At 44.7% G+C, this 20,099-nt stretch overlaps 1 protein-coding gene across 1 annotated transcript in view; it reads left to right on the forward strand.

Annotated features, from left to right (window-relative positions):
- The window catches only part of LOC115466087 (LIM homeobox transcription factor 1-beta-like), a 42,559-nt gene that overhangs the window by 20,726 nt on the left and 1,734 nt on the right, over window positions 1-20,099 (forward strand). The window contains exons 4-6 of the mRNA XM_030197106.1: window positions 16,555-16,787; window positions 18,478-18,635; window positions 19,012-19,089. Of these exons, the coding sequence (XP_030052966.1) occupies window positions 16,555-16,787; window positions 18,478-18,635; window positions 19,012-19,089 (469 nt within the window). The remainder of the gene's footprint in view (window positions 1-16,554; window positions 16,788-18,477; window positions 18,636-19,011; window positions 19,090-20,099) is intronic.

The raw sequence follows: 20,099 nt of genomic DNA on the forward strand, positions 1-20,099 counted from the left end.
GCCAAGCTTTAACCTACTTCCTGAAGTACAGATAGTCTTGTGTTAAGCAGAGCTTAACTTCTGTCTAAGTTGAGTGGCTTTAGCCACATCTAGAAACACATTAATCTTGGCTCCACAATAAATTAAATCTTTCTTTTGAAAAAAAATGTTTTCAGAGCCAACGATTTATCTTTTTTTCTGACCAAAGGTTGCTGATAAAGTAGATCTAGTTTTTATAGTACCTTGAGAATCTGCTCAAAAAATGCAGTAAGACACTTGTGTTGCAACCCCTTGTTGAACAGCATTGGAAATTCAAAAACGCCCCTAACCTTCCCATTCCACTCCCCTGGCTAAATTCCTTTTGCAGATCCACGTGGAAACATGGAGGCAGTTTTCTGTAAATAGATGAATGTGTGTTTTGGCGCAGTTCTGCCATTTCTGCCCCATTTCTGTGCCTTGCATCCATTAGAACGTTGTAGCACGTAACAATCGGTGCCATATATAGAATTCCCCCATCTACGTGCAATAAATTTTTTCTGATGCCGATATTCACATCAAAAAAGATGTAGCAGAATTAGAAAAGGTTCAAAGAAGAGCGACCAAAATGATAAAGGGGCTGGAACTCCTCTCGTATGAGGAAAGGCTAAAGAGGTTAGGGCTCTTCAGCTTGGAAAAGAGACGGATGAGGGGAGATATGATTGAGGTCTACAAAATCCTGAGTGCTGTAGAACGAGTAGAAATAAATTGATTTTTTTTTTACTCATTCCTAAACTAAAAAGACGCTCGAGGAAGTTACATGGAAATATTTTTTAAAACAAATAGGAGGAAATATTTTTTCACTCAATGAATAGTTAAGCTCTGGAACTCTTTGCCCAAGGATGTGGTAATGGCAGTTAGCGTATCTGGGTTTAAAAAAGGTTTGGACAAGTTCCTGTAGGAAAAGTCCATAATCTGCTTGCCCCAGGATTGGTAGCATGGAATGTTGCTACTCATTGGGATTCCGAATGGAATGTTGCTACTCTTTGGGGTTCTATGTGGAATGTTGCTACTCTTTGGGGTTCTACGTGGAATGTTGCTACTCTTTGGGATTCTGTATGGAATCTGCTACTCTGTGGGGTTCTATGTGGAATGTTGCTACTCTTTGGGATTCTGAATGGAATCTTGTTACTCTTTGGGGTTCTACATGAAATGTTTCTACTTTTTGAGATTCCACATGGAAAGTTGCTACTAATTAGCTTTCTGCCAGGTACTTGTGACCTGGATTAGTCACTGTTGGAAGCAGGATACCGAGCTAGATGGACCATTGGCCTGACCCAGTATGGCTACTCTTATGTTCTTATGTTCACATTCCAGCAGAAATCCTAATAAATAAATAAATAAATTCAAGCATATGTACAAATGTGTGACAGCACCTTCAGACATGTGCACAGAGCTTGCTGCCTTCGATGCAGAACCTTCTGTGCACAAGTTCCGCGCACTTCAAATTTGCATATGGTTAGCTTATTGGGTGGATGGGCACAACTTTCTCATTAAGTTTGCGTTAGAAGCCACGTTCAGCCATCTGCAAATGGCTGTAACGCACAGTTTTTTGCATCTTCCCCTGAATGTTTTCCGAAGTTGCTTTCCCTGTTAGAAGGAGCCAAATCTGTCACTGTCACCATCTAAAACAAAGGAAGGAAGGTGTTAATTTTAAGTGGCTCTATCCCGATGGGGGTGAGGGGGGGCACTGGGTAATGGGTAGAATTGATTGGACAGTGATGAATGGGACCTTTACACTCTCCCCCCTCCACCTCGCTGTACGTGCCAGAGGGCTCTGCAACCAAGACTCGGAACTTAATTTGAGCCTAATTTCATTGACAAGGAAGAATCAAGAACTGGTATTTGTTTCAACAAAACTGGGAACCTGGACCCCCCTTCCCGCCCCCTCCCCCCCCCCCCCCCCACACACACACACACACTTAAAACAGGAGAAAATAATTTGGAGGGGTGTTATTATAGAAACCTGAGAGAGGCATAGGGAGTGCGGGCAGGAGGAAAGAGGTGAACAAGAATGGAAGTGAGAGAGAGATAGGGAAAAAGAGTGGAGGGCATGAGCGTAACAGACAGGAAGATGGAGAGAGAGAGAGAATGAAGTGGAGGGATACACAATAGAAGGATGAAAAATAGAAAGAAAGGGAGAGAAGGAAGAGGGAAAGAGACAGGGTGGAATTAGAACCTCGCTCTGGTCCAACCCTCCTTCATGTACTTCCATACTTAATGAAGATATTTTGTTAAGGGGAGGATATCTACCACGGAGAATTGTGTGTGTGTGGGGGGGGGGGGGCCAAAGACATGCTATAAGCATGCTCAGGATGTATCAAACTCTAGTTGTGCCCTGTGCATCTCAGCCACTTATGCCCCCCTCCCTCCCCACTCCACTCACTTCTCCACTGTCATTGAGAGGATGAGAGGAGACGATGGACTGGAAGCGGTTTTTGCAGGTCTCTATATCTACACCCTGTTGGCCATGCTGCTTGTACAGCCCTCGGTACGGTGCTGATCACGTTTCCCCGCAGAAGACAGGCCAGGAAGACAGGGTCTGCTTCAAACATCAGTTCTGATTTAGCTCTTGGCCCCCACCACAGCGGGAAGGGGTGACACCCAGGCTTCTCATTTTCCCATGAAATCCATAACTCCCCAGCTTGAGGTAATTGGTCACTAGGTCCCAATCATGGCCATTCCTTTAGGGCTGTGCTTAGAGGAGTCAAAACTAAGTTAATAGCTAAAAATGTGGGAGCATCACTTCCCTGGATGAGGACAAAGAAACCTCACTATCGAAAGGCTGCATGGTGCACAGAAGGCGGAAGGTAGATCAGAGAAGTCCCAGAGGAGACACAGAGGGAGATGGTGGGATCTACAGATGTGCTATCTATGGTGGGTTAGGTGATTTGTGATCCTATGTAGAAGCAGAGAATCATTTCCAGATATCTTTCCAAGTCCTTCCTGGCTATAATTCTAGATCACTGTTTGAGGTCCCTTACAGCACAATCTTTCTTTGACTGTAGGCAACCTCCCGAGGTCTCTACCAGCCTGGTCTTTCTTTGATTCTAGGTGAGTTTCTATGCCCCGTCCAGCTTGTTCTAGATGATTGCCTGAGGTCTCCACTAACCCTATTTTTCTCTGACTGTAGATGAGTTCCTATGTCCCTTCTAGCTCTTTCTTGGATTATAGGTGATCTCCTGACATTTCTACCAGCCCTGTCTTTCCCTGATTCTAGACAGGTTTCTACATCCCTTCCAGGTCTTTCTTTCTTGGATTACAGGTGATCTCCTGATGTCTGTTCTAGCTCTGAATCTAAATTATTACCTGAGGTCCCTTCCAGCTCTTTTTTTCTTGAAGTGTAGGTTGATCTCCTGAATCAGCCCTATCTGTTCCTGAATCTAACTGATTTCCTGGTCTCTACCAGCCCTGTGTTCCTCTGATTCTAGATTACTTCTTGATATCCCTCCAATTCTTTCATTCTTGGATTCTAGGTGATCTCCTGATATCTATTTCAGCTCACATTCTAGATGATTTTCTCAGGTCATTTCCAACTTTTTCTTTGTTGGACTGATGTTTCCACCAGCCCTTTCTTTCCCTGATTCTAGTTGAGTTCCAATACTCCTTCCAGCTCTTTCTTTGACTCTAAAAGATCTCCCAAGGTCTCTACCAACCCTATTTTTCTCTGATTCTAGATGAGGTCCTATGCTCCTTCAAGCTTTATCTTTCTTGAACTCCAGGTGATCTCCTGATGTCTTTACCTCCCTATCCTTCTCTGATTCCAGATAATTTTCTATATCTTTTCCAGTTTTTTCTAGGTGATCTGATATCTATTCCAACTCTGAATCTAGATGATTTCCTGAGATCCCTTCCAGCTCTTTCTTTCGTGAACTTTAGCTGATCTCCTGGGCTCTCAATCAGCCCTATCTTTTTCTGATTCTAGATGGCCTTGTGGTCTGTACCAGCCTTATTTTTTTCAGTTTGAGATAATTCCTGATATCTCTACCTGTCCTATTCTCCTGTGATTCTAAATGAGTTCCTGATGTCATTTCCAGCTCTTTCTATCTCTGATTCTAGATGTCTCCTTGAGGTCTTTACCAGCCCTATTTGATTCTGGATGAGCTCCTGATGTCCCTTTCAGCTCTTTCTCTCTCTGATTTTAGACATCTCCTGAGATCTCTACCAGATATATCTTTCTCCGATTCTAGATAAGTTCCTGATGACCCTTCCAGCTCTTTCTGTCTCTAATTCCAGATGATCTCCTGAGATCTCTACCAGATCTATCTTTCTCTGATTGTGAGTTCCCACATCCCTTCCGGGTCCTTCTTTCTTGGACTCTAAGGGATCCTTTGACTAAGTTGCGGTAAAAAGTGGCCTTAATGTGCTTGTATGTGGGTCTTTCCCACATGCTAAGGCCATTTTTACCACGGCTATAAGAATCAGATCTACCTCTTCACACCTGAAATCTCAGCAGGAATCCAGGCCCAAGTATACCAAAACCCTTATCCACACTCTTATCACCTGCCGCTTAGATAATTGCAACTTGCTTCTCAAAGATCTCCCATTAAGCCATCTTTCTCCCCTTCAATCTGTTGAAAATTCTGCTGCCTGACTTATATTCTGCCAGTGTTGCTACGCTTATATTAGCCCTCTCCTCAAGTCACTTCATTGGCTCCCTATCTGTTTCCACATACAGTTCAAACTCCTCTTATTGACTTACAAGTGCATTCACTCTGCAGCTTCTCAATAGCTCTCCACTCTTATGTCTCCCTACACTCCTCACCGGGAACTCCGTTCACTGGGTAAATCTCTCTTATCTGCACCCTTCTCCTCCACTGCTAACTCCAGACTCTGTTCCTTTGATCTTGCTGCACCAAACGCCTGGAATAGACTTCCTGAGCCAGTACGTCAAGCTCCATCTCTGGCCGTCTTCAAATCTAAGCTAAAAGCCCATCTTTTTGATGCTGCTTTTAACTCCTAACTCCTATTCACTTCTTCGGTACCCATGTCTGATTTATCATTCCCACTTTATTAATTCCCTTATCCCTTATTTGTACTGTTTGTCTGTCTTGATTAGAGTGTAAGCTCTTTCGAGCGGGGACTGTCTCTTCATGTTCAGTGTACAGTGCTGCGAACGTCTAGTAGCCCAATAGAAATGATAAGTAGTAGTAGTAGTCATCTTTTGGATTCTGGAATCTTGCTACTCTTTGGGATTCTGCTTGGAATCTTGCTACCCTTTGTCCTTATCCCTTACTTGTCCTGTTTGACTGTCTTGATTAGATTGTAAGCTCTGGTGAGCAGGAACTGTCTCTTCATGTTCAGTGTACAGTGCTGCATACGTCTAGTAGCACTATAGAAATGAATCTTGCTACTCTTTGGGATTCCAGAATGTTGCTACTCTTTGGGATTCTGCACAGAATGTTGTTACTCTTTAGGATTCCAGAATCTTGCTATTCTTTGGGATTCTGCATGGAACGTTGCTACTCTTTGGGATTCTGCACAGAATGTTGCTACTCTTTGGGATTCCAGAATCTTGCTACTCTTTGGGATTCTGCATAGAATATTGCTTCTCTTTGGGATTCTGCACAGAATGTTGCTACCCTTTGGAATTCTGGAATCTTGCTACTCTTTGGGATTCTGCATGGAATCTTGCTACCCTTTGTCCTTATCCCTTACGTGTCCTGTCTTGATTAGATTGTAAGCTCTGTCGAGCAGGGACTGTCTCTTCATATTCAAGTGTACAGCGCTGCGAACGTCTAGTAGCACAATAGAAATGATAAGTAGTAGTAGTAGTAACCTCAATTTTCTATTTTTTTTCTATTAATGGCTGTGCACAAATGTTATACACAGCTTAGTAAATGATTACTGTATTATATAGTTTTGGGTTTTTTTTCTTTTTCTTCAGACCATCAGAGGTAGACCCAAAGTCTTTTGTTAATCACCATATCACTATTTATATAAGGTGACAGGGTTCATACCCTTCTTGTCATCTGTCACTGATGTTTATATATTCATAACATTCATATTTTTACAAAAGCTGAAAGGTGGGGCTGACAGAGCTTGAACAGTGGGTACTCGATCTGAGACATAAAGGGGCATACCTTGATAAAGCTTTGCTGCCGAAACACGTGTCTGTATGCAGCCCCACCTTTCAGCTGACATGATATCAAGATTTATAAAAGCTAAGTAAAATGTTCATTTAATTTCCTTATGTATATATATATATAAGAGATCTTTGAAAATAGAAAAATTTATAAAAATATGAACGTTATGAATATATAAACATCAGTGACCAATGACGAGAAGGGTATGAACCCTGTCACCATATATAAATAGTGATATGGTGATTAACAAGTGACTTTGGGTCTACCTCTGATGGTCTGAAGAAAAAGAAGAAAAGAAAAAAAACCCCCAAAACTATATAATACAGTAATCATTTACTAAGCTGGGTATGACATAGGAATATTGGTTTACTGATAATGCGTTGCATTTAGTGGGCATTTTCTGAATCTTTTGTAATGTGCACAAATGTTGCCATTAGGGAAAGGGAAATGGGACTTGATATACTGCCTTTCTGAGGTTTTTGCAACTACATTCAAAGCGGTTTACATATATTCAGGTACTTATTTTGTACCGGGGCAATGGAGGGTTAAGTGACTTGCCCAGAGTCACAAGGAGCTGCGGTGGGAATGGAAGCCAGTTCTCCAGGATCAAAGTCTGCTGCACTAACCACTAGGTTACTCCTCCACTAGCAACATTCCATGTAGAAGCCTGCCCTTGCAGATCACCAATACGGCCACGCAGGCTTCTGTTTCTGTGAGTCTGACGTCCTGCACATATGTGCAGGACGTCAGACTCACAGAAACAGAAGCCTGCGCGGCTGCGTTGCTGATCTGCAGGGGCAGGCTTCTACATGGAATGTTGCTAGTGGAATAGCAACATTCCATGTAGAATCTCCAATAGTAGCAACAGAATCTCCAATAGTAGCAACATTCCATGTAGAATCTCAAATAGGGAAGGGGAAATGGGACTTGATATACCGCCTTTCTGAGGTTTTTGCAACTACGTTCAAAGCAGTTTACATATATTCAGGTACTTATTTTGTACCAGGGGTAATGGAGGGTTAAGTGACTTGCTCAGAGTCACAAGGAGCTGCAGTGGGAATCGAACTCAGTTCCCCAGGATCAAAGTCCACTGCCACTAACCACTAGGCTACTCCTCCACTAGGCTACTCCTTAGCACACTGCCGTTTCTAAGAATTACTGTGGGGGCATTTACCACCACCTGTTTTCTAACCAGTAAGAGCTCCCACGTGCACACGTGGCAAGACAACCGCGAAACGCTATAGTGCGTCCTGCGTTAGCCACTTTACTGTGTTAGGTGCACATTTCACTTAAACAGCTTAGTAAAATGTGCCTTATGTGATCACTTGATGTCTCTACCCAACCCACCCTATTTTTCTCCGATTCTCGTTGTGTTCTCAAGTTCACTTTAGCCCTGTTTTGACACAATTCAGCTCAAGCGATAAGTAGTCAAAAGCTGCATTGGATAGCTTCACAGGGACTATTGGCCATTTTTAATTATCTTGAGCGATGGAAGCAGGGCTGACTCACGTCGCACCTATCTCCGAGCAACCCCAGGAAATTAAACAGTAGCAGTTTCCTAATCGTGGCAAAATTAGGTAAATATGCAAATATCCTCAGCAGTGGTTTTAATAAATCCAGCCCTGTGGTTTCAATCCATTTTCTGTCCCTTACTTTGTTAACACTGACAGAGAAATGAGTTGCAAATTAGCCCTTTCGGGTAATTAAATGCAATTTACTTTCATATATTTGAAATTTGCTTTCTGGAAAAAAAAAAGCCATTGTACTTATTTTTAAGGTTGGTTCTTTGACATAATGGGATATGATCAAACACAGTCAACTCTACAAGTGTAACCTCGGAGGTGATTCATTGTATCTCCCTGTGTCTATACTTCATTTCTAATGTCCGGCTCTGTCACTGACACCGTGTGAGACTTCAGGGTGAGTCCCTTTATCTCCCTGTATCTCAGTTCTAATCCCTGACTCTGTCACTGACTGCGTCACTTTATCTCCCCATACCTCAGTTCTAATCCCCGGCTCTGTCACTGACTCTTAGTGTGTGATCTCAGAGATGTTAGCTTATCTGCCTGTCCCTGAACTCTAATCCCCGGCCCCTCCACTGACTCTCTTGAGTGTGTGTGGGTGAGTTTTTGCTCTGTTTCACGCAAATGGGGATTTTACGGAACCCGCGGGATTCCTGCGGGTATGAAATAAGTTGCCATGGGATTCCTACGAGGATGGAAGAAGGTGCCGTGGGATTCCCGTGGGAATGTAGTCAAAACCTCTGGTGACACCATACTGAGGCTTTGAACACTCATTGAATACCGTGGTTGAATAGTGAATACCATCCAGAAAAAGCCACGGAAGGCTGCTGGGTTTGGGAGGAAACAGAGGGCTGCAAGAAAGTAACATAGTAAGTGACGGCAGAGAGACCTGAATGACTCCTGCGGGTAGGGGTGGGGTGGGGACAGGAGGTGTTGGAATAGATCTTAGCAGGAGGGGATTCATTGTGGGGATGGGTAGAGATGGAATGAATCTTAGCAGGTACAGATGGGTAAGGGTTGGATTCCATTGGGGATGGGTAACATTTCCATTCCCATTCAAGTAGCCTCCAGTCAGCCTCGTAGGCGATGCAGATTTTTTTTCTTGCATAGGAAGTCTGCTCCAAGCGAAAGCCCCCATCCTTGATCAAAATGATCCTGGATTCTATCTAATCTTTTTATTGTCTATTTCCTCATTAAATGGTGATTGAATAATTGTGATGACTGTTTAATGATCTTCTCCCTTGCTCTGGGTATAAACCCTGAAACACACAAAAAAAATCCATATCGCTTCTCGTTCCCAGCTCTCCCCTCTATTTCTTTCTCATGCGTTTCCTCATTTCCATCGTGCCTAGGTCTTTCACTCATCCCTCTCGCTTTTCACTTTCCCCCTGCTCCTGTCTCCCTACCTTCACCCTCTCTCCTTCCTATTCCTTCAGAGTCTCTGTCTTGCTCTACCCCATTCCTATGGCTTCCTCCCTCCCTCCCTCCCTCCCTCCATCTCTCTCTCTCCCCTGCCTCCTCCTTATCTCTGACTCTTCCCCCTCCCCCTCTCTTTGACAACCCCTGAATTCAAGCAGGCAAACAGGATATGAGAAACTGATGAACCGGATATTGGACTGGGATACCATCAGGCTGGGTAATATCACCCCTAGCTACCAGATAAGGAGCTTTTTCCAGGTGGAGAATATTAATTGTAATCACTCCTAGAAGCGCAGAAAATCCAGCTGAATTGATGAGCTGGTAGGAAGGAACACATTGGAGCCAGGCTTCGATGGACAGGTGCTTGGCGAGATGGTAAGCTCTAGGGAGCAGGAACTGTGTATTCCTACTGACACTAAAGGAATGATATGGAGGAGTGGGATGAGGGAGGAAAAGGGGACCCAATCCTCTAGGGAGTGGACAGGTGTCACCAGATTTTATGACCAGACAAGTTGCAATCAGGTATTTTCCTGTCCCCAAAGGGTTTATAATCTAAGTTTCTTCTTGAAGGGTGAAGTGATTTGTCCAAGGAGAAGTGCTAGGATTTGAACTCTGTCTTGTCTGGTTCACAGCCAGTTGCACAAACCCAGGGGTTCTCAACCCAGCCACTCAGTTTTTCAGACTATCCACAATGAATATGCATAAACTAAATTTGCATGCACTGCCCCCATTGCATGTTAATGTATCTCATGCATATTCATTGTGGATATCCTGAAAACCAGACTGGCTAGATGTGTCTCCAGGACTGGGTGGAGAACCCCTGCTCTCACCACTGGGCCATTCCTTCGTGCTTGGGGGGTTTTGTGTATCCTTGGGGTTATTACCCACTTTGGACCAGTTGAATCCCAGTGCATGTGTGATCTCATCCGCTAATATAAATGCCACCCCCCTTCTTCAGGGATGACATGGATCACACTAGGCATCACCGGGAGTGGGGTGGGGGGGGTTACAAAGCAGATGGAGACAGAGACAGATGCACAAGGACATCATCCAATGGGGGGGGGGGGGGGAAGAGAGTCAGGACAGACACCCATACGTGTGTGCACACGGCCAGTTCTAGTCAGGAGTTGGATCCACCAGCTGCCACCACCACCCCCCTTCTCTGTTTCTGAGCTGAGCAGCCTTGGCTCTGCGAATTCTGGGAAATTTTAATAAAAGCAAAAGGTCTGAGAAATGTAATAACAGCCTTCATCAGATTAAAGCTGGGGGGGCTTTGTGTTGTAATATCAGTGCTGGTTGGGAGGGGGGCTTAACCCACCCCAGGGCTCCAGATGAAGCCTTCATATGCTTCCCTCATTCCTGGTGCTCTAATATTCCTCATTCCCGCAGGCTTGAAAAGGATTCTGGGGTGGGGGAGCTCTGTGTAGTGGGGGTGGGGGGGGGGAATATTTCATTCAAAGGAAAGTCAACAGTAGTCATAACATTATGCATTATTTTTGCACAAGAGATAGAAAGGTGCACCGTGGGGGTCATGGCTTTGACCCCTTTTTAATAAAGGCTGGGGGTGGAGGAGAGGGGACTTTGCCAGACCATGTGTTTCTCCTTCATCCCCCCTATCCCACTCTGGAGACGGCACAAAACTAGACAATGTATGATGGAGTTCCACATCAAGGAGACCTGCCCTCTGCTCAAGCTTGGATCTTGTGTTCTCCATTGCCCAGGTACAAAATAAGAATCTGTATATAATAAGTACATAAGTGTTGCCATACTGGGACAGACCAAAGGTCCATCAAGCCCAGTATCCTGTTTCCAACAGTGACCAATCCAGGTCACAAATACCTGGCAAGATCCCAAAAAAGAAAAAAACATTTTATGCTGCTTATCCCAGAAATAAGCAGTGGATTTTCCCCAAGCCCATTTTAATAATGGACTTTTCCTTTAGGAAGCCGTCCAAACCTTTTTTAAACCCAGCTAAGCTAACCACCTTTACCACATTCTTTGGCAACGAATTCCAGAGATTAATTACACATTAAGTGAAGAAACATTTTCTCCAATTCGTTTTAAATTTACTTAAATAATAAGTAAACCGCTTTGATTGTAGCCAGAGAAAGGTGGTATATCAAATCCCCATCCCATTTCCCGTTCTGTATGAGCAGTGATCTCATACTCAGTGTAAAGGAGACCTGCCCTCTGGTCTGGATGTCATCCTGTGCATGGTATAAAGAAGACCTACTCTCTGATCAGAGCATGTCGCGTACTACCTTGTTGTAACATGAAAGCATTTTCCATACAGATGACGGAAGGGCACTGTGAGCAGTTTTCAGGTGCACTTTAGCATCCAGTATCTCGACACTCAGATATGCTCCTTAGACTGTCCATTCCAGATGGCAGAGGGCACACATTTTCCGGAGTGAATCTGGGTGGCTTATCCCCCACTTGCAAAGCTGTGAGTTATTCCAGGATAAAAACTGACCATGGCCAACCTGAATCTGATTAGAAAGTCAGGCTGAAGACGGTGCAGCCCTTCTACGCTATGGCCGTAAGTTTCCTGGGGTGTGGACAGGCTTTCTCACACTTTCCCCTCCCCTTCCTCCACATACTGAGCTTTCTCCAACCCTCTGGGTCTCTCAGCCAGGATTGAGGGTCATGAAAAAGAAAATGTCGATGCTATTCCTCATCATTTTCCACCCCCTGGATTAGGGTCTACCTGATAACAGAAATCACTTTCACTTCTCCTTCACATGCATTGGGTTTTGAGGGTCCCAGAACTACAAAATTCCAGCATGGGGCACACCCGGACTGGATCTGTCTGTCCTAGTGACCTGGAATCACTGCTTGCACTAGAAGGGGTTTCTGTGGTATCATCATCTGAAGTTTTGCAAAACTGCAAAGTTGTTTTCGTTCCGGTTCCCTGGGTCATGTCGGCTAAGGTCAGGGGGCTTTACTTTGTGCTTCTATGTCACCTGTCCTTACTGTCCAGTTCAATCACCACCTGCTACATGCCCCCTCCCCCCCCCCCTTACACCGTCTGTTATTGTTGCCCATGGCTGCTTGTGATTGTAAGGGACACAAGGTGACAATCGTCTGTCGCTGTCCATGGTACCCGGATATCCTCCCTTCTCTCCCTCTTTACCCCATCTGTCCGTCTGTCTCCAGGTGAAAAGAAAGGCAGCCCCCCCCCCCACTTCTGTGATTTCCACCCAAACACCAACCCCCCCCCCCCCCCTATCCCCACCCCCACCACTTCTTTTATCACAGAGGGATTAATTTTGATGCTGAGGTCCGTGCAGGACTCAGAGAACTTTTCAGCTGCTGAGATTATTGATGGGTTTCAAGTCTGGTCTTTTCTACATCATGGAGCCCAGACTCTCAGGAACATAGTAACATAATAGATGACGGCAGGTAAAGACCCACTCTGCCCAACATGATAAACTCGTAGCATAAGGTATGATGTGAAGGAAGAGAGATCAGCATAAGGGATTAAAGGGTTCATACAGCAACAAAACGTACCCTATCATTCCCAAGTCCCTTTGAAGTGCTGTTAAGAGAATGATAACAGAGGGACTATATAAAAAAAACCAGGAGGGATCCCCCGCATCCCACTGCAATACTAGAGATATGGGGCTTTACTTCCTCCCCCATCCTTCACCTCACTTCCAGCTTTCTTCATTCCAGTACAATTCCAATCCACCCCAGTTTGAAAGTCATCTTTCTATATCTATTTTCTTAAAACTTCTTTAACATTCCTTAATCTCTTTGCATCACCAATTGTATCTGACACCCTGGAATGGCAATGCCATAACAGATCTCTGTAAGCCACATTGAGCCTGCAAATAGGTGGAAAAATGTGGGGTACAATGCAATAAATAAATAAAATAAATGTAGAGAGTGAAGGGCTGAAAATACCAGAGGAGGCTACAGAAAAATGCAAATAGTGCAGGAGTGTGGGGGCTGAAAATCGCAGAGGAGACTCCAGCAAAATGCAGATAGCGCAGGGGTTGAAAATACCAGAGAGGCTTTCAGGAACATTCAGCACTTGTTCTGTTCTCAGAAACAGAGCTTGAATTCATCGCCCCCCCTTCCCCCCTCAGCTGCAGGAACCCGCACTGGGTCTCCTGTTTCTACAGCAACATCAGACATATCAAAGTGACTTAACTGGATTTTGGTGATATTAAAAACTACCTCTTTAGGAATTCCTGACGGTGAAAGGGGGGTGGGGTGGGGGCTCAGAATTTTAATTTTGTGTAATGAGAGCTGACACTCAGTTTATGAGATGTTGGCTGCGTGCTGCCTGCGATTAACGCAAAGCTACAAGGGCTGGAGGCAGGGCCGTCGCTTGGGGCCTGTAATTGAGTTGTGATTTGGGGGGGGGGGGGCGGGACACACGGTACATATATAAATCAGGTACAACCCAAATTCACTGCACTTTCTCTCTTCTCTCCCACCTGTTAGGTTTGGCCACTTCATCCCAGGTCAAAGATGTGTTTTGCTTGCAGCACATGCAGGGAGATAGAATCCCTACTATTTCTAAGGTGGGGGGGGGGGGGCTGTGGAATCAAAATTTACGCTTGATTCATTGAGTGCATAGAAAACCAGGAATGGATCAGCCTGACCTGGCTCAGGTAGCAAAGCTAACTTCCCCCTTCCCCCCTGTGCTTCTCAGATGAACCTGGGAATCAGGGGGAGGGTGGTCCTCAAATCTAGGGTGCAGTGCAATGGCAGCCACAAGGCTGGAAATAGGAGGGATGCAGCCAGGGGGCCCCCAAGCTCTGATGACTTCTCCCAAATTTCTGCCCCAGGCCCCCTGCATGTCTTGGGCAGAGGCACAGCTAAGGACAAACTCCTGCCCTCATTACCTGTTTCCCCATCCCATCACTCGATAGGGGGAACAATTTTCTCCCACATAACCCAATTTTCACACCAAGAAAGACTGTGCCTGTGCCAGGAAAACACCCTTTCTGTCTTTCAGCACCCCCCCCCCTTTACCCTGGAGTTTGCCCATAGGATTAACCCTGCCTTGTCTTCCTACCCTTATCACCCTCCCCAGTGATGGTGTTTGAACAACAGCCCTACATTATCCTGGTTTAATTACTTCCCCATACTCCAGCTCCAATGTTCATATAAGCCACTAGCACCCCCCCCCCCCATTTGTCCTGGATCTAAATGAGTTGGTTAGAACATCTGCTTCATCTCAGCCCCCTTTAATTCTATCCTTTCTTATTTGCGGGGCTAGAGAAGGGGGTCCGTAATTTAGAATATTGTTCATTTATCCGATGAACACACAGTGGGTTTTCAAAAGAATCTTTAGTAACTCCAGAAAAGGGCAGTGGGGCCTTCTGAAGTGACCTTTTAAAATAAACTGCCCCCACCCCCCCCCCCCCCCAGTCTCTGGTGTCTGTCTGTATGTGCACTTGCTGCCAGCTGAATTTTCCAAATGGGGTGACCCAAGGGTTATGGCAAGGAATGAGCTAAAGATATCCCTCTGCTCCTACCAACACTGCTTGTCAGAGAATGTAGTAAAGGTGGTTAGCTTAGCAGGGTTTTAAAAAGGGTTGGATGGCTGCCTAAAGGAAAAGACCATTATTAAATTGAGTTAGGAAAAATCCACTGCTTATTTCTGGGATAAGCAGTATAAAATGTATTGAACTTTTTCAGGATCTTGCCAGGTATTTGTGACCTGGATTGGCCACTGTTGGAAACAGGATGCTGGGCTTGATGGACCTCTGGTCTGTCCCAGTATGGCAATACTTATGTACTTATTATATACAGATTCTTATTTTGTACCTGGGCAATGGAGAACACAAGATCCCAGCCTGAGCAGAGGGCAGCTCTCCTTGATGTGAAACTCCATCATACATTGTCTAGTTTTGGGCAAGTTGCTTCATCCCCTCTTGCCACAGCCTTGACTGTCAATCCTTGGATGATGTGTCATATTGTACCTGAATGTGAATAATGGTGTAAGCCACCTTGAGCACTGTTGGAAAGGCTGAAGGACTAAATATCCCAAAATAAGTTTATTAAGAAACTTCATTCTCTTGAATGCTGAAGTGACTACGAAGGGACACTGGATGGCACAGACTGGAATGTGGGCTCTTTAGATCGGAGGCTGGAAGATTACCAGCCAACATCATCCATGATTGTTCTGGTTATTTGGTAAAAATGAAACCCACCCTACACTTCCCGGTCCAGTTTGTCTCTGCAGTATCCATCAAGTGTGCAAAAGATGGAAGGTGTCAATTTTACACAGCACCATTCTTCTCATCCTGTATCTTTTTGCTCCTTTCCAGAGGATGACTCCCCAAATATCTGCTTATCTATTCTTTTGACTGTATGCCCTCCCAACAGTGCATTGTGGGTAATCAAAATGGCCACCCTCCACAGTTCTAATTCTTTGCTTTTTGAATATTGTACATGTTATTGTAACAACATATGTAGACTGAGATGGCACAGGGTTCGGACCTGTGCCCAATGGTTCCCTAGTGATCTCGGGTTGCCTACGCACTTGGGCTGAGTCAGCCCTAAATTTTTCTCCATTACATGCAGGAACCAGCACTTTCTATTTCCCCAAAACACTCGTTCTGGGTCAATGGGCAGGTGTGGATAAAAGCAGAATATAAATTATAATAAAATGAAACGAACTTTCATCTCCTGCTCCCTGAAGCAGTCATCTCATCTATAAGCTCTCCCAGGAAGGGACCCATCATACCTGAATATTACAAATTACCAAAAGGTACCAACATAGCAAAATTCCCAGAGGAAACTGGGTGACGAGGAAAGGACCGACCAAGCCCAGACTGTTCACAATAAACCCAAATCATACCAAGACCATGAGAAAAGTATCCACTTATCTTCTTTGCTTATGGGAAAAGTTTGATGATTTCATTAATAATTTAATTTCTTTGGGACACAGTCGGGCTGGTACTATAGGGTCCCAAAAGAAGAATTAGTTTAGGATTCTTTCATTTTTTTTCTTGCTTTAGTACTGTTACTTTGTAAGGACACTTCTCTCTTCTTGTTATGTGGGGCTATGTTACCTCCTTTGTATTAATTAGGAGATTTCCTTAATTTGAGATGGAGTTACTGTATCACATTTGAAATGTTAACTATTTCATATTTAAATAATTAAAAAAAGAAGAAATAAAAGTATTCACAAATCCCCTGATTTTTAAATCAAGGGGAGCTGTTAATCCTGCATTGAGTAAGTTAAGGGTAGCATAACCACCTCATCCCAGGTCCACCAGACAGGCTGATCCAGTCCTGGCTTTGCCCAATGGCCCACTGGGACATGTAGTTTTGGTTTAGAACCATCTCTATGTGCAGGGCTGGATCAGCCTATGGACCAGGGGATGACTTGGCAAACACATCAAGGATTAGTGGGGGGTGGGGGGGGGGTCGTCATCTGACCCAGGTCAACAAGAGGCAAATCCAGTTCACGTTTTACTTCCATATTTAAGCAAGACTATTCAATCATTTTTCTTTTCCTCCAAACCCCTGCACCCCACCCCCTCTAGGCTCTTCGCCACCAAGTGCAACAGCTGCCAGCAGGCAATCGCTCCATCGGAGCTGATCATGAGGGTACTGGGTCACGTCTACCACGTGGCCTGCTTCCGTTGCTGTGCTTGTGAACGCCGGCTGCAGCGGGGAGATGAGTTTGTGTTGAAGGAGGGGCAACTCCTGTGTCGTGGCGACTACGAGAAGGAAAAAGAAATGCTCAGCGCCGTCAGCCCCACCCTCACCGAATCTGGTAAGAAGCTGGGGGAGGGACACAGGGGGAGCCACAAATCCAGGGCCAGCCTCTTTTTCTAGGAAACAAGTCACATAAGAGTAGACTCTGTACCCTTAAAGCATTCTCTCAACATGTGTGTGTGTGTGGGGGGGGGGGGGGGGGGGGTCAATTGACAGGAGGTCTCTTATTCTCATAAGATTCAAATTCAATTCAATTCTTTTATACCGCTAATATCCCCTTTCCAGGGTTCAGTGCGGTTTACATTCTAGGTGAGACAAAAGCAGATAGTGTTAGTGCAAGGCTTGAGAAACATTAGAGACCATTGGTGTAATGCATGAGACCAAAAACATTAAAGGAAAGGATAATGGATGATACTAGGAAGTAGAATTCATTATGGATTGTTATGAAGTAGTCTTTCAGAAGAGAGAGGTTTATAGCCTGTTCTTGAAGTTGAGGTAGCTGTTTTCTGTTCTGATGGGAATAGATAGAAAGTTCCATATTTTGACTCCAAGTATGGGGAATAGACAGCTGAAAATCTTCTGATCTTGAATTGTCTTTTGAAATGGTGATGCTAGCATTAGTTGTTTGTCTGTTAGACTGGACCAAACGTAGCAAAATGGTCTTAGTCAGCAGTTCAGAGGTGAAGCCCTGTAAGATTTGAAAAACTAAACAAGCAGTTTTGAACCCGAGTCTTTCTGCTATGGGAAGCCAGTGTGGTTTGTTAAGATGAGTTGAAACACTTGTATATCTGTTCAATCTATATATTAGTCTAGCAGCTGTATTGTGCACGATTTTGCAGTTTTTTTCTGATATTGACACTTAATACCAAGAAATAGAACGTTACAGTAATCCAAGTGAGGTAGGACTAACATTTGGACTAGTAGAGCAATGGCTTTTTGGTCGAAGAATGATCTGACTAGACGTAGCTGTCTCATTTTGAATCGTGTTTTCTTCCTTAGCTGGTTAATATGGGAAGAGAAGGTGAGTGAAGAATCAAGAAACACCCCTAATACTCTGGTTTCAGATTCGACTGTAAAGATTTGACCATTGGTCAAGGATATTGATGATGAGACCTCAACTCCCTGATTTCGGAACCGCAGGAGCTTGGTTTTTTGGGCATTCAATTTCAATGTATTGGTCAGAGCCCAGGTGCTAACAGCAGTCATACCATTCGCTACAGACTGAGTTGGGTCTTTGTTTGATGCTGTCACTGGTCAGAGAAGCAGGATGTCATCCGTGTAGGATAATAGTAGTTCATTACGACCCAGATGTATTGAGGCAAGGGAAGACATAAAGAGATTGATTAGGATAGGTGAGATGGGAGATCTGCAGTTAGGAGACCAGTAGTTGGAAAGCTGGATGTTTTGCTTGACAGAATAGCTTTGATTTGAAAGGAATTCGCTGAACCATTTGAACACAGTACATTACTCCTATCTGATCCAGGCATTCAAGTAGCAGTGTGTGGTCAACCGCATCAAACAAGGCTGACATATCGAATCGGAGAATTACTTGGTTGCCTTTTCCATAGATGGTTTCCTCAAAAGAGGAAAAGACTTTTGGAGTCTAAATACCACGATTCAGAGGCTGTTTATTGTCTTATATCATGTTGGCCTCACAATGCACTCTTACATCCATAAGAGCGTCACATGTGGGAAGGGGGAGGGGATAGAGGCACCCAGCACTGTTAACACCTCCTTTTCCCTTTCAGTGAAGAGCGAGGATGAGGACGGCAGTCACTCCCACAGCAAGGGGAGCGAGGAAGGCAAGGAGCACAGGCGGTCCAAACGCCCACGCACGATTCTGACCACACAGCAGCGTCGAGCATTTAAGGCCTCCTTCGAGGTGTCGTCCAAGCCCTGCCGGAAGGTAGGGTGGCTGCAGAACACCAGCTCTCCTCGGCAGGGAGGAGGGAGGGGAGGTTGATTAAGATCTAGAACAGAGATGGTCAGTCAGCAGTTCTGATCCCACTTCTAACACCAATTCCCTATCTCATGCTACTATCACCATTTCACTACCCCAGCCTGACTGAAATTGACCATGCTGAAAGGGCATATGTTGACCAAGCTCTTCTTCATTCCCCTTTCACCTTTCTCTCCTCACAAAGAACCACAACTCTGAAAAGCAGAAAAAGTACACATTCTCCTATCCTCACAGTGAGCAGCCATGTTTTACAAGTACAGGGAAGGCGAACGTGCTGACCGGCCTCTGCCACCTTATTTTCTTTTCATTCTTCCTGTCCCAGGTGAGAGAGACGCTGGCGGCAGAGACGGGCCTCACTGTCCGTGTTGTGCAAGTCTGGTTCCAGAATCAGAGAGCCAAGGTAAAGAGAACTGGAGTCGGGGGAGACGTTTGGAGGAGTCTGTGCAAATTTTCAGAACAGTAAATGATGCAGATCTACTCTGCACGGTTCATCCAGTCTGTGCAACATGTTTGTGTATCAGTTTCATACCTGTATGGAGCGCTAATGAAGATCTGCTTTTCAGCTGCCCATGCTGCATACATGCATTGCATAATTCAGTGTGGGAGGAGCAGGAGGCTTTAATTGGCATGGTATAAGAATGTGGCATGTGGGGGGTGGAGAGGGAGGGGTTGCCCTAGCCTCGGGGGGAGCTTGTTGAAAGAAGACATTGACTGCAGGTCACATAAAATGTGCCATGTTAACAATTACATGCTCTTAAGCAACACAACACCAAGCTAAGTTCCTAAGTGTTTAAATGTTTCAAAAGTTCCTTCTGATTACCCGCTGCCAAACTGAGTGGGGAGCAAGGGTGCTGCCATGCCATTTAGACCCTCCTATACAGATATCACACTGAATTATGCATACAGCACGGACAACTGAAGGGCAGATCTTCCTTACAGCCCCACACAGAAATGACACAAACACGTAATGCATGAATAGAGCACAGATAGCTGAAAAGCGGATGTTCATTAGAACCTCAAGCAGATGTGACTCTGATATAGGCACCTTATGCCTGGAATGGACTTCCTGAGCCTGTACGCCTAGCTGCATCTCTTCCTGTTTTCAAATCTATGCTGAAAACCCACCTTTTTACCACTGCTTTTGGCTCCTAACCACTACTCAATTCCCCTATCCTTGTTCCTTCTCACCCAGTACTTTCCTCGCCCTTAATTGTCTTGTCTGTCTGTATTTTTAGATTGTAAGCTCTATCGAGCAGGGACTGTCTCTCTGTGTCAGGTGTTCAGCGCTGGGTGCGTCTGGTAGCGCTATACAAATGTTAATAATAATAACAATACATGTAAAGCATGAACACAGCACAGAGCTGAAGAGCAAATACTTTTTTTGTTTTTAGTTCCCAAATTGAGTACAAA

This window comes from Microcaecilia unicolor, chromosome 3, assembly GCF_901765095.1.
Source record: "Microcaecilia unicolor chromosome 3, aMicUni1.1, whole genome shotgun sequence".
Classification (NCBI taxonomy): Eukaryota; Metazoa; Chordata; class Amphibia; order Gymnophiona; family Siphonopidae; genus Microcaecilia; species Microcaecilia unicolor.